Source organism: Bos indicus, chromosome X (genome assembly GCF_029378745.1).
Source record: "Bos indicus isolate NIAB-ARS_2022 breed Sahiwal x Tharparkar chromosome X, NIAB-ARS_B.indTharparkar_mat_pri_1.0, whole genome shotgun sequence".
In the NCBI taxonomy this organism is placed as follows: Eukaryota; Metazoa; Chordata; class Mammalia; order Artiodactyla; family Bovidae; genus Bos; species Bos indicus.
This window is the reverse complement of record NC_091789.1, coordinates 119,319,337-119,346,541: the sequence shown is the minus strand read 5'-3', so window position 1 is coordinate 119,346,541 and position 27,205 is coordinate 119,319,337. Positions and strand designations below refer to the sequence as shown.

The window sequence follows — 27,205 nt, the reverse complement described above, 5'->3', positions numbered from 1 at the left end:
TTTTCTAGTGTGTGCATGTATATATATATATATGCACACACACACAAATATTTCAGAGCCAAAGATACAGAGTTTGAAAGTAAATATATATATATATATATATATATATATATATATATATATGTGACAATATGGCCTGCCTGCAGTTGCCTGGGCAGGAGAAGCACTTCAGTTTCCTGCAACATGAAGGATGTGTTGTCTGCTTTCCAGCTTTGCTGCCCCTCCCCAGCACCCCTGGTCTCCTGCAGCTCACTCACCCTTGGGGCCTTGGCCAAGACACTTCTAACAATCCTGTAGTGCTGTCCACTGCATGGTCTAGCTACCACATCCCTGATTGTTTATTTCCACCCCTTTGCCCTTCTCTGCCACCAATCCTTCACGCTATTTCTGCTTGCCTGTGCTGAGCCACATTTTACTGTTCTTCTAATCCACAGATGTACCTATAGAAAAATAGGTACTTTTTCTACCTTTCTACCTTCTCTTTTCTGCCAGACAGAAGTAACGAGTCACTGTGTTTCAGGAAGACCTCCAACAGAGATTATAATCGTTGTATATGTAAATCTTAAACCAATTGTCTTTTACACAGAATATATTTGGGTCATTTTTAAAATTCAGCTATAACTATCTTTTAATTGGAATGCTTAATACACTCACATTTAATGTAACTATATTTTGGAATTTAAATCTGCATTTTCATAGTTTTTTACATCTCACTTTTTTGGGTTCCTTTGTTCATCATTTTTTAAATGTTGTCTTTTTAAAATACACATTTTAGTGTACAGTTTTAATTCCTCTGTTTTAAAACTATACTTTCAATTTATTTTCTTGGCATTTGTTATAAACACTACATATGCATACATATCAAGCAGGATTTTTCCCAAGGATGAGAGGATTTTTCCATATTCTCAAATCAATCAGTTTGATATACCACATTAACAAATTGAAGAATAAAAACTGAATGATCATCTCAATAGATTCAGGGAAAGCTTTTGACAAAATTCACACCCATTTGTGATTAAAAAAAAAACTCTACAGATCATGGGCATAGAGGGAGCCTATCTCAACATAGCAAAGGCCATATATAACATACCCACAGCTAACATCATATTCAACAATGAAAAGCTGAAAGCTTTTCTGCTAAGATCAGGAACAAGACAAGGATGTTCACTTTCACCACTTTTATTCAACACAGTCTTGGAAGACCTAGCCATGGCAATCAGAGAAGAGAAGGAGATAAAAGGAATCTAAATTGGAAAAGAAGAAGTAAAGTTGTCACTGTTTACATATGACATACTATACAAATAAAATCCTAAAGATGCTACTAGGAAACTACTAGAGCTCATCAATGAATTTGGTAAAGGTGGAAGATAAGAATTATACAGAGAAATCTTTTGCATTACTATACACTAAAAAAAAAAAAAAACAAAAAAAACCAAACACCAGGAGAAGAAATTAAGGATCAATCTCATTTATCATTGCATCAAAAAGAATAAAATACCTAGGAATAAACTTACATAAAGAAGCAAAAATCTGCATTCTGAAAACTACAAGATGCTAATCAAAGAAATCAAAGATGACACAAACAGATGAAAATACATACTGTGCTCTTGGATTGGAAAAATCAATATTGTCAAGATGACTATATTCACTCAAAGTAATCTACAGGTTCAGTGTAATCCCTATCAAATCAGCAGGGATGATTTTTTTGTTTGTTTTGCAGATCTAAAACAAAAAATCTTAAATTTGTTTGGAAATATAAAACACCCTGAATAACCAAAACAATCCTAAGAAAGAAGAATGTAGCTGGAGGAGTCAGGCTCTCAGACTTCAGACTATACTACAGAGCTACAGTCATCACAACAGTATGGTATTGGCACAAAAACAGACACACAGGTCAATGGAATAGGATAGAGAGCCCAGAAATAAACCCACACACGTACGGCCAAATGACAAATCTATGACAAAGAAGACAATAATATAGAGTGGAGAAAAGACAGTCTCTTCAATAAGTGGTGCTGGGAAAACTGTAAAAGAATGAAATTGGAACATTCTCTAACATCATACATAAAGATAAACTCAAAATGGGTTAAAGATCTAGATATAAGACTGGATAACATAGGCAGAACACTTTTTGACATAAATCACAGCAAGATCTTTTTGAATCTACCTCTAAGACTAATGAAAATAAAAACAAAAATACACAAGTGAAACTTAACTAAATTTGAAAGCTTTTGCACAGCAAAGGAAACTAAAAACAAAAAGAGAATCTACAGGATGGGAGAATATATTTGCAAATGATGCAACTGACAAGGGATTAATCTCTAAAATATAAAATCAGTTCATGTAACTCAATATCATCAAAGCAAACAACCCAATAAAAAATAGGCAGAAGATCTGGATACTTCCCCAAAGAACATATACAGATGACCAACAAACCATGAAAAGATACTCAACATTGCTTATTATTAGAGAAATGCAAATCAAAACACAGGTATGATAGGCCCTACACATGTAAGAGAGCCCATTATCAAAAAGTCTACAAATAATAAATGCTGGTGAGAGTGTGGAGAAAGGGGAACCCTTCTATACTGTTGGTGGGAATGTAAATTGGCACAGCCACTATGGAGAAGAGTATGGAGGTTCCTTAAAAAGTAGAAATAGAGCTACCATATGCTCCAACAATTGCACTCCTGGGCATGGATCTTGAGAAAAACATATTTTGAAAAGATACATGCACTCCAAAGTTCATTGCAGCACTATTTACAACAGCCAAGACATGGAAGCAACCAAAATGTCCATTGACAAATGAATAAAGATGTGGTACAGCTGTACAATGGAATATTACTCAGCCATAAAAATAATTATATAATGTTATTTGCAGCAACATGGGTGGACCTAGAGTATCATAGTAAGTGACGTAAGTTAGAGAAAGTCAAATGTCATATGATACCACTTATATGTGGAATCTAAAAAAACATACAAATGAACTTATTTACAAAAGAGAAATAGACAAAAATTTATAGTTAGGGGAGGGAAGTATAAATTAGGAGGTTGGGATTAGCATATACACACTACTATATGTAAAATAGATCATTAATAAGGACCTACTGTATAGCTCAAAGAACTCTACTCAATACACTGTAATAACCTATATGGGAAAATAATCTAAAAAAGAATAGATATATGTATATGTATATAAATCATTTTGCTGTACACCTGAAACTAACACAGCATTATAAATCAAATGTATTCCAATATAAGAATAAATGTTTTTCAAACTCAAACAAAAAAAAATAAAGATTACATACACATCTTAATTTATAATAATCTACTCAGATGAAAACTAATTTAACTCACTCCTGTTATGATAGCTATTATCAAAAAGACACAAAGATTACAAGTATTGGAAGGAATGTGGAGAAAAGGGGATACTTGTAAACTGTTGGTGGGAACATAAACTGGTATATCCATCACAGAAAAGAATACAGCAGTTTCTCAAAAAGATAAAATTAGAATTATCATGTGATTCAGCAGTATCACTTCTGGGTAAACATCAAAAGGAAATGAAATCACACTCTTGAAACAATTATTTGCACTTTGAAGTTCGTTGTAAAATTAACCACAATAGACAAAACATGGAAGCAACCTAAGTACCCCTTAATAGATGAATGCACAAAGACAATGTGATTATATAGACACACACACACATATATACAACCACAATGGAGTACTATTAAGTCATAAGAAAGAGAGCAAATCTGCCACTTGTGGAAAAATTTAGAGAACACTGCAGTAGGTGGAATAAGTCAAACAGCATATGATCTCACTTACATTTGGAATCTAACAAAAAAAAAAGTTGAATCCAGAGAAAGAGAGTAGAATGATGGCTGCCAGGGCCTAAGGGTGAGGAAAATGAGATGCTCGTCATAGCATACAAACTTTCAACTATAAAATGAATGGGTCCTAGAGATCTAATGTAGAGAATGGTGACTATAGTTAATAATAACATATGTATTGTACATTTGAATAAGTTAATTAGCTTGACTGTAATGATTATGCAAGGTACACCTACATAAAAATACCACACTGTACATCTTAAATATGTACAATTTGTTTGTTAATCATACCTAAATAAAACTAGAAAAAATAATGTAATTCCACTAAAACACGGAAACTTTGTTCTTTTGCCCTCCTTCTTTGTGCTATCATCATATTTGTTTGATCTATTTATAATACAAAAATACAGTATTATTATTTTTATGCAATAACTTGTCTTAAAGGGGATAGGAGAAGAAAAGGGAAATATATATTTGCATTTGGATTTGTTTTTACATTCACCTATGTATTTATCAGTTGTGTTGCTCTACATTTATTCTTGTACATATGAATTACTGAATGATATTTCTTTCAGCCTGAAAGAGTTACTTCAGCTTTTGCTTGTATGTCAGGTCAGCAACCAAGAAATATTCTTAGTGTTTGTTTGAGAAAGTCTTCATTCACGTTTGTTTTTAAAGGACAGCTTTACTTTATCTAGAATTCTTATTTGATAGTTTATAATTTATTGTTTTTCTTTCAGAACTTTGAGGATGCAGTTCCACTGGCCTCTTTTGTTTAAGGTGAGAAGTTAGCTGCTAATCATATTATGTTTCCTTGTACAAGATGAGTCATTTTTCCTCTGGCTGTTTTAAAGATTTTTCCAGTTGTGGTTGTATTTCAGTACTTTACCTATTATGTTTTCAGGTGTTGATCTCTCTGGGTTTCTTAGTTTGGAGCTTGTTGAGCTTCACCATATTTGTGAAGTGATTGACGATGATTTTTTGTCAAATAATTTTTCTGCTCTTTCTTTTCTTTCTGGGACTCTTATAATACCTGCATTGATACACTCAACATTTTCCCATGGGTCTCTAAGTCTCTGGTTACTTGTTTTTCATTCTTTTTTTATTCTATTCTTCAGATGGAACAATTTATCTTCAAGTTTACTGATAAACTTTCTTCTGTTGTCTAAAATTTCCTTTTGAACACTTTTGAACAGTGAATGTTTTTGAACAGATCTCCTTTTGAACAGTGAATTTTTCATTTTAGTTAGGGTACTATGTAATTCTAGAATTTTCATTTGATTCCTTTTTATAATATATATCTGTTGATAGCCTTTTTTTGTTGTCACTGTCATCAGACTTTATCTAAACATGATTTTCTCTCATTCTTGAAGATATTTATAATTGGAGCTTTGAAGTCTCTATCTGCTAATTCTAACATCCAGGCCAACTCAGAGACAATTTCTATTGTCTGCTTTTGCCTTGAGTATGGTCACAGTGCCCTGTTTCTTTAGATGTATAATAATGGGTCTACAAAGTTCAAGATTTTAATTAATATAATGAAGGAACTCCAGATTCTGATTTCCCTCCATATCCCCAGGGTTGTTATGATTGAAATTTTAATAACTTATCTGGACAATATCTGTGGAATGCTTCCCCACAGTGTGTGACTGCTAACAGCCCTTCTCTGCTATATATATGTCTAGCTTACTAGGGAGAAGGCAATGGAACCCCACTCCAGTACTCTTGCCTGGAAAATGCCATGGATGAGGAGCCTAGTAGGCTGCAGTCCATGGGGTCACTAAGAGTCGGACACGACTGAGCAACTTCACTTTCACTTTTCACTTTCATGCATTGGAGAAGGAAATGGCAACCTACACCAGTGTTCTTGCCTGGAGAATCCCAGGGACGGGGGAGCCTGGTGGGCTGCCATCTATGGGGTCGCACAGAGTCAGACACGACTGAAGTGACTTAGCAGCAGCAGCAGCAGCAGCAGCAGCTTACTAGAGGTCAACATAGCTTAGTTATTAGGCAATGATTGGTCAGCAGTCGTGGTCAGACACCTTGAATCAGTAAAATTTCCAACTTTTGTCATTGAGTCTATATTTATGTAAGAGAATGGATTCAATTTCTGGCAGTTTTCAAGTCATTCTACAGCAGATATATGGACAACTTGTCCAAGTCCTTTATGACTATGTCATTTCTCATATTTTTCTGATAAATCAAATTTCTGGCTAGTCTTCCAGTTAGCTATTTGCCCCAACCAAAACAGCAATTTTAGGCCAGCTGAGTTGTTACTTGGCCCATTTATTTGCCACCTAGTTCTCTACTGTTACTGATGCTTCTGGGCATGGGGCTTTATAGGCTTGGCTCTAAATAAAGTGAACCCCTCCAGCAGTGAAGGTGCTGGTTTTCACATGTTATACTGATACTACCCTGGTCTAAGAACTCTGATGACCAAACTAGGGGTGGAGAATGAGAGTCGCCCCAGGCAAAAAGGAAAAACAAACAAACAAACAAAAAAACCCATCAAAGACTACCACTATTTATATTCAAGTTCAATAGTTTTCCTTATATAATCACTTTTTAATTAGGAATATGCATTTGGTTGATTGCCAGAGTCATAAAAGATTTTGCACAGTTTTGCTGCTGGGTTTTGAGTAGATCTGTTGACCTACTCACTTTGCTACACCAGAAGACCTGTTTCAGAGACTAATTTCTAAGTCCTTCTTATGTGCCAATAGTTAATTTAGTTACATAATCTCAAATCCTTACAGCAACCCTACAAGAGATGCATTATTATCCTTATTTTTTTAATGAGTAAAATAAGACTGATAATTTAAGTAAATTGTCAAACCAAAAAATAAAAATATAAACAAAAATTCTGGAGGAGGGCATGGCAACCTACTCCAGTATTCTTGCCTGGAGAATCCTAAGGACAGAGGAGTCTGGAGGGCTGCAGTCCATGGAGTCACAAAGAGTTGGACATGACCGAATGACTAAGAACAAATAAAAAGTACCATGCTATTTATTTCCAAGGGTAATAAATACAAGTGGGGACACAGGTGGTGATTGCCCAGCATTTAGTTAGCAGTTTCATTTAACTGGCCAACCCTCAGTGCCAATTGCTCTTAGTTTCCACTGTCAAATGGCAAAGTTAATTGGCAAGAAAATACCAAACAAATCAGTAGGAGAAACAAGCTGTATTTGTCATGGATACACCCAGATCACTTAAAAAAGTACTACATTGGTTCATAAAGGTAGAATTTTGTTTTCATATATAATCCTAATAAAATATAGTTATCCTCAGGCCCATAATTTTCAGAGAGTTATATCCACAGAAACCCAGTCTAAAAACAAAAGATCATTGGAAAATAATCCTAATTTTAATCCACACTTCTTACCAAAGATTTTAGAAATTCCATTCTTTCTCTTATTTTCATATCCATCAATTGCTCCAAAATTTTTCAATTTATGAAACTCTCCACAAAGTAGACCCATATTCAAATATTATCTTGTCCTCTTTGTTTTGTAGATCAACTTTGCCTCTCTAACTATGTACTTGCCCTCTACTCAATCTTCTATAGTCTTTTTTTCTTTATTTATTATCCAAATTTCACATCATTTAATACTACCAAAGATTAAGTATTACCCTTAGATGTTGGAGGAAGCACAAACATGAGAAGATACAGGTCTGAGTCTTTTTTCAGTGGCTGAGGGAGAGCTGTTAAAGATAGGGGGCTGCTCACTGTTAATTTGTCTTGTCCCTGTTATCTTTATTAGCTGTTTTGTTCACAGAGGTAAATATCATCATAGTAGGAAAGGCACAGATTTGAGGTCAGCATTACTGACTTTTAGTCCTTGATCTTTATAAACTTTGATTAGCCTTCACACAATATCTTAATGATTTTGAGCTGCAAATTAATACTTTGTAAACTGGATAGGAATGCTGCCATCCCCTGCTTACGATCCCACAGTCAGGAAGTGAAGTGGACATGAAAGATCTTTAAAAGTGAGTTACTGTGAAGGTTGCACAGGGAAACATTTGAAAACTCTTGACAAAGACCATTCATAGGGTAAACACATAAAACTTAATGTCAATATTAACTCTTCACAGGGAACTCAATACTCTGTAATGACCTATATGAGAACAGAATCTAAAAAAGAGTAGATATATGTATATGTATAACTGATTCACTTTGCTATACAGTAGAAACTAACAAAACATTGTAAATCAACTATATTCCAATAAGAATTAACTTAAAAAATTAACTCCTGTTACTTCCAAGTTTCTAGCTTGGGCAAGTGAATAGATAGCCATGCCATTCAGAGTACAGTCTATGGAGGAACACATTCGGTGTTGGATACATTGATTTTGAGGCCTCAGTATGACTGAGATATGTCCAGTGGATTTAACTACAGAATATCATTGATGGCTTTGGCAGAGATAGTATCATCAGAGCAGTGGTGGGAACCAAGAGCCAAAAAAATAAAGAAAGAGATGAGATAAAAGAGGATATGTGAGTTTAATTATTAGTGACTAGAGAAGGATTCAAATGGGAATAATAACTAGGAAGGGGAAGTAAGAGACCTTATTCAACTTTGGCTGCCCAGGATCTGAAAACCCTGCATACATGGGGGGATTTCCTAAGACCAGTGTGGACTCTGAAGGAGGAAGTTGAGTTTTTTAATATGGAAATGAATGACAGAATTCGCAAGGGACCATTTAGAATTCTTTCTAGCAGCAGTGGCATTCTTCACCTCGTCAATAATGGTCAATGCTCTATGGGAGCATGCAAACACAGGGTACGATTTGGATTATAGTTTCTGGAACTGAGCCTCTCCCTTGGTTTCTGCCCATTTTTGACCTGATTTTCTAGCCTTTTGTATGGAAATAGAAGCAGGTCTTTATCCTTCTCATGAAGTCAATTTCTGCTTACATTAAACAGAACTGGATTCTGTTATTCACAGTTAAGAATCCTGACAAATATGGTGGAACACATTAAGAAAGGAGTGTTGGTAATTTATTTTTTTTTAATCTGGGAGTTAAAAATGTTTACTTGGTCAAGGGTAAGAAGTCAGTAGAGAAAGGATAAAGATACAGTTATGCTTGTGTGCATTCAGGGAAGAGAGAATAATTAATTGGGCAAGGTTCCTGTGAAGTAAGAGATAAGGCCTTCTGCTGAAAATGAGGAGATAATATTACAATAGTGAATGTATAAGTGGAAAATAATTAGATTAACAGCTCACACATGTATGGTGTTTTCCATTTTAGAAAAGGTTTTTTAAAATATATTTATTAGTAGATAAAAAGAAAGAAACATATTTTCATTTAAATAAATATATATGGGAAAAAAGCAAATTAAACATATATATACATATATGTGTGTGTGTGTATATATATATATATATACACACATACCAATGGCCAAACTATGCCAGTTCAGAATTACTAAAACAGACAAGATCTGTTAAAGGGACCATGGGAACAGACTAGCACACATATCTGAGGCATCCTTCCATTATATTAAATCCTGGGCAGGAATCAGTAAAGTGATCAATGCATTTTTATCTCTAGACCAGGATTTTCTTTGAGCACAATGATGGTATACTGACCTGTGGATATTGTGTTCCTTTTTAGTAGCATGATGGCTTTTAATTCTGACATAAAAAGCACTTCAGAAATGATTGCTCATAATATGAAACATGTCTCATAGGACAGACTTTGAAGGCAGTCAATTCAACTTCCCTCAGCAACAAGGAAAATAAAAAGGATGCAAAATGCCTTTTGGCATATTATAAAAAAATGGTTGATGCAGGTGTAGCTACTGTTGAGTCAGATGGATAACAATAGACAAATTTTAAATAGCGATAACCTTAAAGGGAGAGTGCATTTACAGGATTCCAAGTAAGGAGTTTTATTGGGCATGTTTTGCTTTGTGCTTATTTCTCATGTTTTAGGCTCTCTAGCTCACTCTATATTGACTGTGCATTTCATGGAACACTGCATCTGAAACAGGAGGGAAGGGGGCAGGGCACAACCTTTAAAAGAATGACATGGCCATAGGACACAATATAAATGGATGAGAACCAAAGGGGTCCAAGATGGTGGACAAGTTGACTTCCAGTAGACCATGAGCCTCAGTATATGCTCATCCTAATACATTGAGTTGGACTGTAAAGAAGGCTTAGCACTGAAGAATTGATGCTTTTGAACTGTGGTGTTAGAGAAGACTCTTGAGAGTCCCTTGGACTATAAGAAGATCAAACCAGTCGATCCTAAAGGAAATCAAGTGTGAATATTCACTGGAAGGACTGATGTTGCAGCTGAAGCTGCAATACTTGGGCCACTTGATGTGAAGAACTGATTCACTGGAAAAGATCCTGATGCTGGGAAAGACTGAAGGTGGGAGAAGGGGATGACAGAAGATGAGATGGTTGGATGGCATCACCAAATCAATGGACATGAGTTTGAGCAAACTCAGGGAGATAGTAAAGGATAGGGAAGCCTGGTGTTTTACAGCCCATGGGGTCTTAAAGAGTCAGACAGGACTGAGGGACTGAACAACAACAACAACAACAACAAACAACACATTAGCATATGCTAAATGACACATCCACCAGCTCCATGAAAGTTGTGAGGCCAGCCTTTAGTTCACAAAGTGGGTAGTGGCCCAATTCCTGGAAATACCCACCACTTCCCCAGAATAATTGGAATAGTCCTCCCACTCATTAACCTATGAAATTACCCAGCCCATCAAAACTAACCACCCCAAAGTTTGGACTCTCGGAGTCTCTCACCTTCTGATATGGCCCACACTTTGTCTGCAGTGTTTCTTTTAATAAATCCACTTCTAACCTACCAGTTTGTCTCCAAACTCTTACCCAACAAAACAAGAACCTCAAATTCATTGGCAACATATCCACACTTTAAATATGCTTATAGACATCCTCACTTTCAACAGGGTGTCCCAAATATACATGGGGGCAGTTTCTGATCCACAATTAATAGGATGGGAACTTTGAGCTTATTTTTTTGTATGTTGTGATGGGTATGTTCTCCTGGTGTATCTCCCATACTTTGTCTACCAGCTTCTCTGATTTTTGAGTTAAGAGTGGTAGTCTGTGACTCCATGGAGATCACAGGTATTACTTCGGTTCATCAGTCACCACTAGTATTCATCTGCCACAGTAGCTTCCTGACACCTGAACACTTTCTCCATAGCAGAGCTTATTGGTTAATAGGTACTCTGCAAAACTCTTTTGTTCACAAGCTAGTGAGCGAATGACATGAGTAAGAGATCTCATTGAGAAGCAGTCAGTTGACTAGGGATTGCTACCATCACTCCACTAAGAAAAAGGCTTACTGCCTTCAGCCTGGCACATCCAAATGCATGTTTTCTGACTACCTTGGTTTCATTGCTCCACAGGCTCCTCAAGCCTATCATATTCTAAGTTGAAGTATTCATGTCTGATTTGTCTTCTTTCTATCTGTGTACAGCCCCCTGTATTTTCTCTCACAGCTAACAGCACTCCATTTGGCCAGTTCTCCAAGCCAGAAATCTGGGGAAGGGAGTCTTTCTAGAATTCTCCCTTCAAGTTTTCACCCTCTCATTTAATCAATTACCAAGTCATTTTACTTTCATCTACTAAGTATCTTGAATCTATCTCATCTTTACAAGCTTATTTTGCTCAGACACTCATTGTCTCTAATCTGAAATACTACAAGACTACTTGAGTCACCAAACTGCCAGTCTGATCCTCCTCATTTCACCCTGGGCTCCAAAATCAGAAGGGCCTATGTGGTTTCAAATCTCATCTATTGGAAAACCTTCCAATGTTCTTCTATGCTACTCCACAAAAAAGTTTTTTGAGGTACGAAATCTTCCATGACCTGGTCCATTTTGATTGCTCTGTTTAGCACCACACCATACTTTGTTCTTTAGACAAACAAGGGAAAAACTCTTACTAAACTTGATTGGGATGACTGGATAGGCAGGATTTAGAAGAATATTGCTAAATTGGAGGGATTATATAAAGTCATTTATGCATATTTTAACATTTTATTTTCATTTAGAGCATAAAAATGATCATTAACTCACCATTCATTTGGTATGGGATATAAGACTTCTCCTGGAATAAGCAACTGACTGAAATTCAGCATATTTTCTTTTGCATAAACACTCCTATGCTGCACAATCTATGACTTGCAGTTTTGATTTTTTTAAAGTATGTAAGATTTAGAGACATCAGAAAAAAATCTAAACAAAAAATCCCTCCAGATTTTTGAAGTTTCTACCCTCTACCCAATCTTTAAATAGTTGTTTCATCTACTTCTAATTGAACAGCATTTTTTGCTAATCAGTCTTCCAAAGCATCTAACTTAGTTTTCACAGAAACTGCAATTTTCTTTCTCATTGCATTTCTATATTATTAGGTTATATAATATTTAATTGAATAAGAAAATTCTAAAAACAAGAATAACTCACACAAATGTGTTGGGAACAGCATACAGTTGACTCTTAGAAATCATACTCTCAAATGGTGGGAGGCAAGGTACATGGTTCTAGGAAGTCCACTTGAAAAATTTTCAAAAACACCTCTAAGTTATTTATATTCAGCATTCAGTTTGGAATAGGAATCAGAATGTTGGTTTTACATATAAAATGAAGAGCTTAGAATAGTTAGATGAATAAATGGAGATTTAAGAGAGCTTCTCTATACTGAACTACATGTATTCCTTGACTGTATCCACTCTTTCTTGTTTCATTGATTTTGCTCCTATCACTTTTCCTCTCTGGTGTGTTCATTCATTCTTCATTTGACTCCTGCTATCTTGTGAGACCCATGCCAGAGATCATCCTCCATACTTCAACTCCTATCTCCTCAGCCCTATAAAAGTAGATAGAAGACCAAAAGCTGATAGAAGAACATCTATAGGGATATTGTCGGTACCAGTCAATGCAACAGCATGTTTGGATTCAGCTAGTCAGTTTCTAGTTTCTGACTAGTTTCTGACTAGCCAGTTAGTCAGAATTGGCCAAGTTTCAAAGAATAAAATATGACATAAAAATATTAACTATGAAGCTAATTTTTCATAGTCTTTTGATGAAGAATTATAAATGTCCTTGAAAGCTTTTCAAGAGTCACCAGAGAACAGATGAGAAGATATGAGCTTTTCCATAGACACCTGTGGATAATAATATCTGTATGACTCTCTGTGATTAATCTAAAAATAGCTCTTTGGTAATATGGATTAGATCTAAAATATCTTCTGGTTATAGGTTGATGAGGATAAAATATCCAGTTTCAAGTCTAATTCCTACTTCAATCACTAGAATTTACTAGTTGTGATCCTATAAGACTGATATAAAGAAATGTACAACATGTTTGAATCAAAGAGCATCTTCTTGGTGTAAAGAGCTCTTGAAATTGAAGTCTTTTCTCTTAAGAGGATTAAATTCTAGAGAACACCTAAACTATGATATATTAACCCAACTTCTACCATTTTTAAGATTAAAACTGATCAAGTCTAATTTTCAGAACTAAAAATGTATCCATGGAGATGTAATATTATAAAAACATTTTAAAAAATGGTTCTGTCTCTGTAGATCTATTTTTAACCTATGTAACAATGTCAAGTGTAAAGTTTCAAGGCCTAGTTTAATTTGAATGTGCATAAAAATTCTTACTATTTAAATAGAGAAAATAATCCTTGGTCATCCACAATGTACTAGATTTTCTACCAAGTATTGTGGCTTATAGAGAAGAGAATAAGATATTGCCTTGCCCTCCTGAAGTTTTCAATCCTGCTGGGAAAATAAAATATGCATATATATGACATATAATAGATATGTAAAATGTTACATGAGTGTTATAAAAAGGAGCAAGAAGAACTTAACAGAGCAAAGTACTTCTGTTTGAGCAAAGCAGATAACATTCATTAAGGAAATAGCACTTAAGCTGGGTTCTGGAGCACAGGTAGGATTTTAAGGAAAAATTAAGGGAATTTAACACAAAAACTAAATAGTTTTTTCAAAAGCTGAGGGACAGAACACTTTGTCATGTCATTTTAGGCTTGAGACACCAGCTGAAATGGTGGAGGTGGCAATAATACAGTTGCAAAGATAGGTCAGAATGGACTTCAAGTCCTATTCACTTGTACTAAGTGTGGCCCACTAAGGGATTGGGCTTGGTAAGTGAGAAGCTGGTGGGCAGAAACTGGAAGTGAGAAATAAAATATTGCCTGCCATATTAGTAAAAAAGGACATCACCATTATCAAGGACTGCAGCCCTCCAACAGTGAGCCCATGAGCCTTGGGGGAACTCAGGAAGGAAACAAAGAATAGCTGCCATCAAGCAGCCATCAGATTGCAGCCACTCCCTAAAGTGTGGCTCAGGACTTCCGGATGTGAAAACACAGGATACTGGCCCCAAATGTCTGGGGTGCATTTCAAAGGAATGATTTCAGTGAGCCCAGACTTTTGCATCTTGCACTAGAGTAGAAAAGCATTGAATTCCTTAACTTGAGATACCTAGTTTTCTTTTATTAACAGTAATCTTTTGTTCCTACTACTTGCCCTTTGTTGTATAACTCCTATGTAATCTAGCTCCCCCACTCATTTCCTCAGAACAGTATTCTACTTGAGATGCTGCCTCCCTCTGAGACCTTAGATCCTCAGTATGTCCACCAAATAAAGCAAAACTCTCAATTTTTAGGTTTTACATATGTTTTTTTTAGCCAACAGAAGCATATCTTTAGTAAAAGGTCCAAGCTAGGATAAGTAATGCAAAATTGGATCTAGATTAACAATGCTAGACTCAAGATGATTTGGGCTTATATCTTGCTTCAAATACTTGCTAGTTATATGATCTTGGATAAAGAACTTCAGCACCCTATGTTCCACTCACCCTTCTATAGAAGTGGAAATAAGAATAGAGTTGTTATGAAGATTACATGAGCTATGTAAAGCACCTGGAATAGCACTTGGCAATATTAAGTGCTGTCACCATCATCACCAACATCATCATCAATATTGTTGTTGCCTAGTTGCTAAGTTGTGTTCAACTCTCTGTGACCCCATGGACTGCAGCATGCCTGGCATGCCTGTCCTTCTCTGTCTCCTGGAGTTTGCTCAAACTCATGTCTGTTGTGTCAGTAATGCCATCTAATCATCTCATCCTCTGTTGCCTCCTCCTCCTCCTGCCCTCAATCTTTCTCAGCATCAGGGTCTTTTCCAGTGAGTCAGCTCTTTGCATCAGATAGCCAAAATATTGGAGCTTCAGATTCAGCATCAGTCCTTCCAATGAATATTCAGGGTTGATTTCCTTTAGGACTGGCTGGTTTGATCTCCTTGCAGTCCAAGGGACTCTCAAGAGTCTCCAACACCACAGTTTAAAAGCATCAATTCTTTGGGGCTCGGCCTTGTTTATGGTCCAACTCACATCTGTACATGATTACTGAAAAAAAAACATGGTTTTGACTATATGGACCTTCACCAGCAAAGTGATGTCTCTGATTTTTAATATGCTGACTAGGTTTGTCATAGTTTTTCTTTCAAGGAGTAAGCATCTTTTAAATTCATTGCTGTAGTCATTGTCTGCAGTGATTTTGGAGCCCAATAAAAGAAAATCTGTCACTGTTTCCACTTTTCCCCCTTCTATTTGCCATGGAGTGATGGCACCAGATGCCATGATCTTAGTTTTCTGAATGTTGAGTTTTAAGGGTCTATATAAAGTATCATTAAGTCAAATGTCTATGGGAAAGCAGTTAATATAAACGACCGAGTTTGGACAGTTGTGGCAAACTGAAAAGATAGCTTCCTTGCCCAAACTAATGCTTCTGAAACTTTAAGGTGCACATGAATCACCTGGGAATCTTGTTAAAATGCTGACTGTGATTTATTAGATTCTGTATTTCTTAGCAACTCCCAGGTGATGTCTATGTTCCGGTCCAGAGACTACACTATGAGCAGCAAAAGTCTGAAACATCTGTCACTTAGTTGCAGCTGATTGTGCCTTGAGAGAATGTGAGAATGAATACATAGTAGTCAGATATAAGTTTTCAAAAAGAGATATTCTTTTTTTTTAAGATATGAAGCCTGAATTTTTAACCATTGGCAATTATTTTGTGACAGTGCCTATGTAAACACACCACTTACATTCTAAGCTAGATTCAGCTTGTGAGCACTGACTCTGGGCTGGATGAAGAGTCAGAATTAAAACTGATGATAGGAAACCAGGAAGTTAAAGGATAGAGCAAATAGACTAGAGTCGAGGGTGGAGAAATCCTGGGGACCAAGGGTGAATGTGTGAGAAGCATTTTAGCACTGGTTTACATGCCTACATGGACTACATTTAAAATATGGCATACCCTGTGAAGAGACTTGTGAATTTTAGTAAAATTTTGGTTTTCATTTTGTAGAAAATGAAGTGTTATATGAAGACTATTTTGTTAGGGGCATCTGAATTAGGGAGAAGCCAAAATTAAGGAAGACTTAAAACAGTTGTTTTAAAAAAGGGTGAATGGAGCAATATGAATTGCCAATGGAGGTTTGCAAGAAGAGGTCCTACTAGGCCTACTTTAATGAATTAGATAAGGCTCATTTCTAATTAATAGCATCCATTTGCATGCAAACAATGAGCTAAGGTCTTTAAAAAACAATTTCTTCCCTTAAGTACATTCAGAAATGTCTCCCATCAGCTCATTTATGCCATTAATTTCCTTGGCAAACTAGCATAGATTATATACAGGTAAACTTTTGTTCAAAAATTCAGCAGTAAAGACACTGAAATGAGTAAGAACTTACTCCTTTTACATGAATCTAACACAGTAAGGGATTTTTAATATGCTTAGCCTTTCTTTGGATTTTGATGTATTCTGTTGATAGAGATGTCTGCATCCTTGCAAAAGTAACATGAAAACAATTTTTCACCTGGTACTGCTTGCCATAAAGGCACCAGAATTCCTTTGAGAAGGCGTTACTGCCCAGGTCTTGGTTTCTATGTAACATTCTCCAGCCTATCAGAGACCCTTGGAGAATTGTTGATACCATACCCTGGGCAGGGAAAATACAAGGTGAGCCTGGGACATTTAAGGAGAAAGCTTGAATGAACTCCCACTGGTTAAATTTGGTCAAGGTGAGCATCAACAGGAATGATAACTAATTCATTATAGCATATTGAATAAATAAGAATCCATAAATCCATATTGTGAACAAAAAGAGAAAAAAAGGAAATGTTTTATTTTTTAATAGAAGAAACCAGTTTGCAGAATCAAGTCAGAATTAGGAAAATAATAATTTTGTATCCCCATTGTAACAACTGGATTTGGGAATCCATGGATTACATCAATGGGTAGGAAAGCCATTAGATGATTTAGTAATTTCAAATAAAAATATATTACTTTCTAGTTCAATATCTAATGGTTGCCACCTTAACCAAGTGATCGAACTTAGCAGCAGACGGAGTGGGAAATACTTCATATTACACATGTCCTGATGTGCTACAAATTACATAGCATCCTATATGAAGTACTCTTGACAAAAACATTTGACTTGTATCTTTTTAAGTTTCACCTAAACTCAACTTCCAGTTTATAAGAAATATAGAAAACAGAAGGTAAATTCAATTCAAATTGGAAAATAAGTGGCAAAACTCTGTTTGCAGATGACACATTGCTATACAAAGAAAATCCTATAGAAGTACTAGAAAACTTCTAGAGCTCATCAATGAATTTGGTAGTTGCTGAATACAAATTAATATACAGAAATCTATTGCATTTCTATAAACTAACAATAAAATGTTAGAAAGGAAATTAAGGAAACAATCCAATTTACCATTGTATAGAAAGAATAAAATATCTAGGAATACCTATATAAGGAGGCAAAAGACCTGTACTCTAAAAACTAAAAGACTCTGACAAAAGAAACTGACAATGAAAATAGATGGCAATATAGACTGTGTGTTCTTAGACAGGAAGAATCAATACTGTTAAAATAACCATTCTACTCAAAACAATATACAGATTCAATGCAATCCCTATCAAATTATCAGTGGAATTTTTCATAAAACTGGAACAACAATTTTTAATATTTGTATGGAGACACAACCCACTCCAGTGTTCTTGCCTGGAGAATCCCAGGGACGGGGGAGCCTGGTGGGCTTCCGTCTATGGGGTTGCACAGAGTCGGACATGACTGAAGTGACTTAGCAGCAGCATGGAGACACAAGAGACCTTGAATAACTAAAGCAATCTTGAGGGGGGAAAAAAGGGAGCTGGAGGAATCAGGCTCCCTGACTTCAGACTATACTAGAAACCTACAGTTATCAAAACAGTATGGTATTGACACAAAAACAGACATGTAGACTAATGGAACATGATAGAAAGCCCAGAAATTAATCCACACACATATGGTCAATTAAGCTATTATAAAATGAGGCAAAGACATTCTCTTCAACAAGTGGTGCTGGGAAAACTGGACAGCTACATATTAAAAAATAAAGCAATTAGAATATTCTTTTACACCATATACAAAAATAAACTCAAAATGGATTAAAAACCTAAATATAAGACTGGATACTATAAAACTTCTAGAGAAAAACATGAGCAGAAAACTCTTTGACGTAAATCCCAGCAATATCTTTTTGGACCAACCTCCTAGAAGAACAAAAATGAAAACAAAAATAAACAAATGGGACCTAATTAAACTTAAAAGTTTTTGCATAGCAAAGGCAATCATAACACAAAAAGACAACCCATAGAATGGGAGAATACATTTGCAAACAATGTGACTGATCAATCTCCAAAATATACAAATAATTTGTGCAGCTCAATTAAAAAAAAAAAAAGATAACAACAATGACAACAATAAAAAAATAGGCAGCAGACCTAAATAGACATTTCTCCAAAGAAGACATACAGATGGCCAAGAGGCACACAAAAAGATACACAGCATCACTAATTATTAGAGAAATGCAAATCAGAACTACAATGAGGTATGAAAGTGAAAGGTAAAAGTGAAGTCCCTCAGTCGTGTTTGACTCTTTGTGACCCCAGGACTGTAGCCTACCAGGCTCCTCTGTCCATGGGATTTTCCAGGCAATAGTACTCAAGTGGATTGCCATTTCCTTCTCCAGGGGATCTTCCCAACCCAGGGATCGAACCCAGGTCTCCTGCATCGTAGGCAGATGCTTTACCGTCTGAGCCACCAGGGAAGTCCACAATGAGGTATGGAGGGTCCTTAAAAAACCTAAACATAGATTTGCCATATGATCCTGCAATCCCACTCTGGGGCATATATCTGGAGAAAACTCTAATTCAAAAAGATGCATGGACAGGACACTAAATAATAATTTAGTGTTATTTTAAATTTTCTCAAGCATGGTAAACAAGCATGGTTATATGTGGCAAGTCGTTATTCCAAGGAGATGCATGCTGAAATATTCAGTGGTTAAGTATAGGAGTGTTTATAATTTATATGCAAATGTAAAGACAACAAAAATTTGTGTCTGTGATTCTTTTGATTCTTTTTCCCTCTCATCAAAGAGTTTATAAAGAAATAATAGCTGAGAACTTCTCAAACCTCAAGAAGGAACTGGATAAAAAAAAAAAAAAAAGAAAAAAAAAAAATTTGTGTCTGCATATTATTTCCTGTATTACAGGAAGGCAGATATGGGGGAGATAGAGACAAACAGAGAGAAAGAACATATATGGTGAAATGTTAATTGCTGAATCTAGAAATATAGGAGGAAGAGAGGAGGGTATATGGGCATTCATTTTGCTACTTTACTTCAACTTTTCTACACGCTTAAAATTTTTCACTATAAATGATATTCAAAAAGAAAAATTTCAAGCCCCATTTTTAATTAAGTAACATTTAAATTAAAATTGTTATTCCTCAATATATGTTAGTACAATAATTGTCCTGTCTGTGAAATGGAGGAAGTAATATCATACTTGTCAAAAGAAAAAAGGACAGATCATTTTTTATTGCTATGGGCAATGATTCAGAGATTCCTTAATTTAGGGATTCTGCCTCCCACTACATTGCTTCCCTCTTTCATTCAATTTTTTTATCAATTAACATTATTCTAAGTAAAATACAATTTTTTGTGGTGTCAGCAATCCATTGCTTGAAGGCCTGCCTACCCACATTCCCTTGACTGGTATATCTCCTGGAATATTCCATGATAAAGGAATGTTTGAGGACAGCGACTATACCATCAAAAGGAGTAAAACTATATTATATGATAATGAGGTCTGGGCAGATAAATGAACAACTGATTAGAAATAGTGGGGTCTTTTTTTTTTTTTTTCCAGTGCTATGAACTCTTTTGGCAATCTGGTGAAATCTGGGACTTCCAGAATAATGTTTTTAAATTCATAATATAAAATACACAGGACTCCCAAGGAAGTCAATTATATTGAAGTACAGTTTTAAGACTATTAGAAACACATTTGTGACACAGTAATGCCTGTTTGCTTATTATTAACACATTAATAAGATACTGTGGTAGATTTAATACCTACTACGGTTTTGAAGTAGTGATAAGCATGAACCATATTTTGAGATACATGTGACAATTCTAATGAGATATGGAAACATCTGTGATTTCAGATACTGCTAGCATTGCTCTGATTTATTGTCTATATTCAAATACAAGGGGATATTCAACTTCAGTTAAGAAGTTAGTGAAAACAAAGAGGTATTTCCTCCCATTCAAGTTCATGGCACCCCTTGACTTCTATCAGTGAACCAAGGCTTAAGAGTCTTCATACACAGGATTGCTTTATTTTAACCTATGACTTCCCTTTATGGTCAATAGGTTTTTGTTTATATCTTCTCCATTTACAAAGACCATTTTGATGGCTAAGTCATCATTAAACTCATTATTATCAGCCTTAAAACTATAGATGTTATTCAGTTCCTCTACTACATAATCGAGGCAACAGTGAATTTTCTATATTAAATTGAACAGCTAATTGGCTATATTTTATACTTCATTTACTTCCACCACAGACTAACTTTAATGGATGTCTGCTGCTATTTGAAATTTCTGAGAATTTTCTTCTCATATTTCTGATATCTTACATTTTCAAAGAGAAATGTCTAAAGTTATGTAGCTATAAAGCTTCACATAGTTTTTGTAGACTTTAATCACTTAAATTATACACTTTCTTTCATGGGTGTACACGGGCTAAGAAACATTAGACATTTCAATAGCTGTATTTAAATCCCGCCTGTAAACTAAGAATACTGTTGTCAACTGGAACAGTCATCTTATTTTTCACCTGTGCAATAATCTATTTCTTTGTAACTTCTGCTTGGGTTACACTGAAAGCACACCACTGATTAATAATAGTTTCATGATTACAAGTCCTCCCATGATTGTTATGTTAACATGTTCTTTATAAAATATTATTTTATTTAGTTTTACTTTATTTGTACTAGGTGCTTAGCAATAGCTGTAAGTGTATTTGTAGAAATGGCACTTACATTTTATTACTCTTTTATATTTCATAAAATTTAAATGATACAAAAATCCTGAGTTTGCCACAAAACTGATCTCAGTGGAAATTTAAATATGCTAACATCTATTTTTAAAATGTAGCATGAAGTAGACAACTTTAAAAGCTGAGTTTAGAGGAAAAATAAAACCTCAAGGAAGCTGATCTTAACTTTTCAAGGAACAAAAGTACAATGTTTAATGTAGGTCAGAACGTTTAAATGGGAGATTTTTTTCCTACCCAATTACAGCCAAATCCCTACTAGTTGTAATTAACCTACAATGTGTGTAATATTTCACAACACAGTCAGTGTACATCAATTTCTTATAAGCTTAGAAGGACCTTAAATTTTAGACTTATTTAGTGAAACAGGTATATTATCCTATCAACATTTTAAGTTCTAATTTGCATTTAGAAGTCAATGACCAATAATAAAAATTTGAAAACTCAGGTAAGAAGTTACAGAAAATATTTTTAAAAGGCTTTACTCAAATATTATATGAGTAAGATACTTCAAACTGAGAAACAACATTTTATATACAATAATGAAAAAATAATCCTCCAGTCAATTTAATCCATTTTATGAAGATATATTTTTATAGCATGTTATTCAATTTTCCTTAATTTTCCCATTTCTTATTGTCTTATTTTAGACTAGATTGGGTCTAGTGCAGAAATGATGTTATACAGGTTTAAACCTGCCAATAGTATAAATATATCAGCTGTTTAAATAATGGAATATTTGTGTATTTAATAGAAAGATTTCAATTTGGGGAAAAAAAAAAAGTGTATGACTTTCCCAAGGAAGAAATATAACTACAAAGCATGGGTCTTTATTTTATGTCTATGTCTATGTATATATTCCCTAGAAAAGGAAATGGCAACTCACTCTAGTATTCTTGCCTGGATAATCCCATGGACAGAAGAGCCTAGTGGGTTACAATCTATGGGGTGGCAAAGAGTTTGACATAACTGAGCAAGCAATACTCACTCACTCATATGTATAGGTACTCCAGTATTTTCTAAACTAAAATTTAAAATGAAAATGTTTTTAGATGATGCTATTATTTAACTTTAGTAAGATTTGTCTGTGTATGTGTGTGTGTGTGCATGCACGTGTGTGTGTAGGTCAACTAATATGTTCATTTTCTACAGCAGTATGAATTGTATCCACTTTCTGAATAATGCAAAAGGAGCAAAGGTGGCCAGAAGAGGTGGGCAAAGACAATGGACACAATTCCAAAACCTTTCTAATACATCCTCACCAAAGATGCTCATCAGTGAGTTATTCTAGATTTCTGAATATTAAAATCCACCTATTATGTAGATGATAGGTAGGAAGAAAGAGCTTGGCAATAGAACTGAGTTTTCACTGTTCATGACAATAGTCTCATTTGGTAAATAAAGGGCAAGTCCTCCTTTATGAAATAGGAAACATTAGCAACAACTGGTAGCATAATACAAAACCCTGTTTATAAAAATATGTATGTTTTCCAGCTGCAGCAGCACACACTTGGCTTTTTGTGCTTTCAATACATTTCAAAGGAAAGTTAAATGATGATTGAATTCAACAATAACATCTCTAAGGTTTTGTTTTCCCCTGTAGATTTGAACATTTCAGCCCAAGTCCTTCTTCAAGAATGTGCTAAGAAATGTAGTGGAGCTAAAAGGTAAATATGACTATCATGCTTTTCAGCATCGTAAGTCATATTTGTAGCTGTTAAACAATCTAGCCAAATAGCAACTTTTCCTACAAAATAGTCATTTATAACATCCTTTTCTCATCTTCCTTAAAAAAAAAATAACTGAGATGCAGCTTGTGAAAATTGGAATATACTGAAGACATTCATATTTAAACAATCATGTGTGATTTTTAACACAAACTTCAAAGCTTAAAATAGTCAAAAAGCACTGCCTATTTAACTAGCAACAGTTACATATTATATTATTCAAGGAAAAGAAAGAGCAAGTTCATTATTGCTATTAAGTGTTGATGGAATCCTTAATGTTAGTGCTTTTCACCCTGGTTCGAATCTTTCACAAAATCTTTTATTTTTCTTTTAAGGGCAGCTTAAACAGCTCCGCTAAAATTTTAGCATTCCTATTTTAATCTGTCACCCTACCTCTTTTTTCTCTCGGCCAGCTGTTTGCAGACCTCCTGCCACCGCAGATTCAGGCTTCCCAATTTTTCTTGTAGAATACTGGCATCTATTTTTGAGGACTGCTGAATTATTTCTTCCCCAGTTGCATTCAATACTCTGACAACAGTTTGCCGCTGCCCGATGCCATCCTGGAGTTCCTGTGAGATACCAAAAAGGCAAAGACAAAGATGAAGCCCCGTGTCCTTTTATTTGAGAAAAGATTAAACAATGTGCTACCCCATGCAGTTCTACTGGGGGAGAAAGAAATAAAAAAGCTCCATGTGAAAGTTTCTCTATGAAACTGACATGCCCATATCCAAAGGAGACAAGACAGAAAGACACCTTTTATGTGTCAGGAAAAAAGCGCCCTCTCAGTTCAGCTCCAGGTTTTATATTTGTAAAGCTTGTCAGCTGGAGGATGTTATAATGTCCTACAAATCAATTAGTTGGAAACCTTCTCAAGAGCAAATTCGATTTCTTGTCCCCACAAGGATGTTCCATGTTTAATAGTCTATGAAGTGTTGTAAAATTTAAACATGAAGGAACTATTTAGATTTCTTCGAGACTGTCTATGTGAGAGGTGAAAAAGAACAAGCACAGTTTAGCCAGAGTATTTTTTTAAAAACCTCTAGAGATATTTAAACAAACAATCATGACTATATAAGAAGGAAATTTATTTCAGAATGTTTCCATCCATGTATTTTGCATTATAAAACCTCATAAAAATTAGAATTAATTGCTTTCAGGGACAGCCTATCAAGAAATCCCTAAGGTACAGAGATAAATTTAAAAATAATCTATAGCCACTGGAACATTTTTATAAGTCATTGATGGTGTCAAGCTTAAGCATCTTCTACTTTTTATCCTGAATGAAATTTAAAGAGTTTCAGAAAAATTGCTTTATTAAAAAAGACTATTACAACAAAAATATGTATTAAAAATGCCTTTTGCTATGAAATAAAAATAGCACTCTAGCATTTTTTAAAAAATAAGGTAATATAGAATTTGTAAGGCAATTACAATAACCCATAACTAAATCTGATGTTTACAAAATGAAATAATATGAGAACTTGAGATATCTGCCATATTTCAGTCTAAAGGACTCACAAATCTTTATGTAAAGATGAGACAGTCAGTGTTCAGAACACTTTCCTGAACATATGATTCTAGTTAACTTAATATTCTTATATTCTCCTGCCCCAAACCAAGTACATACAAACTCCAACACATGCCTGCCAAATGAATGAATCAATGCCTGTTTTCTAAGACTGGGTCAAATCTCCTTTAGATTCTCATTACGGATAAACTTGTTGGATTTTTGTTTTCTACTGCTTTCATGTATTATTATTTTAAATACTAGAATTTTGGATAGTATGTCTTCAGCAGTTAAAAGACTCATTAAATCCACAAAAATGGGAACAGGCAATTATTCTAGGAACATATTACCTCACAATGATTATAAAACTATGCACAGTCACTGAACTATTCATAAGCTTTCCTGATCATACTCTCTTAAGTGAGCATGAGATGTGCTCTAACGAACACATGATACTTCCTTGCAACTAGTTGATTTTGCTCCATTATTTATATTCCACTCTGAACATCTGTTCAGATCAGTGTTGCATATGACAGTCACTGCTTAGTAACAGGTAGCCCCATTCATAACAAATTGTGTCTATATTCAGATTATACCATAAATTCCTTGAAGTCAGAGATGGTGTCCTATTCGGTCTTATTCCTGACACTTACTACCACATCTGGTTCATGAGAGATTTCAGTAAGTATCTGTTGAATGAATGCATGAATCTATGAATGCAGAAAGTGGATGAAGAGGAGTGCTCATAATTATCATGGTATCATTAGTATTAATACTTATCATTGGATCTCCTAGAGATTCCAAGACGTGCATACAAGTTTCTAGGTTTTAGGCAGTAAAAAATATAGCTGAGAAGATTAGACATAAGTGTGAAGGATAATTTGCTATATTATATTCAGTAAGACAGTAAGCAAGGCGATCAGACAGATTAGATAAGTAATTATAAATGACAGATTAGAAGAGAAATGACTTCAGTGGAAGGATGAAAAGGAGAGACCATGGTGGGTAATTTGGAACTGAAAGAATGGGTAGGCCTTAGGGACATGTTTGGTCAGAGCCACAAGAGGATAGCAGAAGGCTAGCCTATGGTGTGGAATTTCTGTGATCTGATCTCAAGTACACACTTGGGCTCTATGTCACTGTATGAGAGTGGAAGTCTATGGAGAGGTGTAGCCCTGGATTAATAGTGGGCTTGGGCAGAGAGGACTCTGCTTTTTATTAAAGACTTTGCAATTCAGTGGAGAGCAACAGAAAATGACTGAAGGACAGGGGTGTGGGAGCTAGAGCTGTGTTCGGAGGTGATTCTGGGGCAAAGTTTAGGCTAATGTTAAAGCAGGGACGCTGGTAAAACAGCCAGGGCAGGAGTCTGCAAGGTGGGTATTGGGGCTAAACCTAGAGTTTAGACAATGCAGTAGAACAGAAAGGCGAGAAGTAACATGAACTGTTAAGGCACAATTAAGAAGGTTAGGGAACTAGCTGGATCCAGCAATCATGAATGACTACTGAAATGGGGAAATCTTTGCCTAGAACACCAGAGTCAGGGAGGCAGTTACAGGAGAAAGATGATGACTCTAATTTGTACCTCCAATTGTGTCCAATACCCACAGCTGTTAGAGATACTTTTTAAAAATTCAAACTAGTACAGCCACTATGGAGAACAGTGTGGAAATTCCTTAAAAAACTGGAAACAGAATTGCCATATGACCCAGCAATCCTACTGCTGGGCATACACACCAAGGAAACCAGAAGTAAAAGAGACACATGTATCCCAATATTCATTGCAGCACTGTTTACATAGGACATGGAAGCAACCTACATGTCCATCAGCAGATGAATGGATAAGAAAGCTGTGGTACATATACACAATGAAATATTACACAGCTATTAAAAAGAATGCATTTGAATCAGTTCTAATGAGGTGGATGAAACTGGAGCCTATTATACAGAGTGAAGTAAGTCAGAAAGAAAAACATCAATACAGTATATTAATGTATGCATATGGAATTTAGGAAGATGGTAATGATGACCCTATATGTGAGACAGCAAAAGAGACACAGATGTAAAGAACAGACTTTTGGACTCTGTGGGAGAAGGCAAGGGTGGGATGATTGAGAGAATAGCATTGAAACATGTATAATGTGAAATAGATTGCCAGTCCAGGTTCGATGCATGAGACAGGGTTCTCAGGGCTGGTGCACTGGGATGACCCTGAGGGATGGGATGGGGAGGGAGGTGGGAGGGGGGTTCAGGATGGGGAACACATGTACACCCATGGCTGATTCATGTCAATGTATGGCAAAAATCACTACAATATTGTAATGTAATTAGCCTCCAATTAAAATAAATAAATTAATTTTAAATAATGCATGGAACACCTGTAAGATGTGTGCTATAGCAATGCATCTCAAACTTCAATGTGCACATCTCCTAGAGATCTTGCTAAACTGTTGATTCTAATCCAGTAGGTCTAAGGAGGGCCCCAAATTTTCAGCTTCTAACAAGCGTCTATCACTAGTGTGGGAACAACACATTGAGTAATAAGATGATAGAGTAAATGCCTTCTGAACCTTTGTTAACGAATCAAAGAATTCTTACTGCTGGTTTATAATGCTATAAATTAATGAAACGTCACAATTTTTATCTC

The 27,205-nt window shown here is 35.4% G+C and overlaps 1 protein-coding gene and 1 non-coding gene across 10 annotated transcripts in view; both read right to left on the bottom strand.

Moving 5' to 3' along the window:
• DMD (dystrophin) overlaps positions 1-27,205 on the bottom strand; it is a 2,362,639-nt gene that overhangs the window by 871,368 nt on the left and 1,464,066 nt on the right. For all 9 annotated transcript variants that reach the window (XM_070783459.1, XM_070783466.1, XM_070783462.1 and 6 more), the window contains one exon: positions 23,448-23,623. In XM_070783459.1, the coding sequence (XP_070639560.1) occupies positions 23,448-23,623 (176 nt within the window). The remainder of the gene's footprint in view (positions 1-23,447; positions 23,624-27,205) is intronic.
• TRNAR-ACG (transfer RNA arginine (anticodon ACG)) lies at positions 18,960-19,031 on the bottom strand. Its single transcript has one exon. It is a non-coding gene; the product is annotated as a tRNA-Arg (tRNA).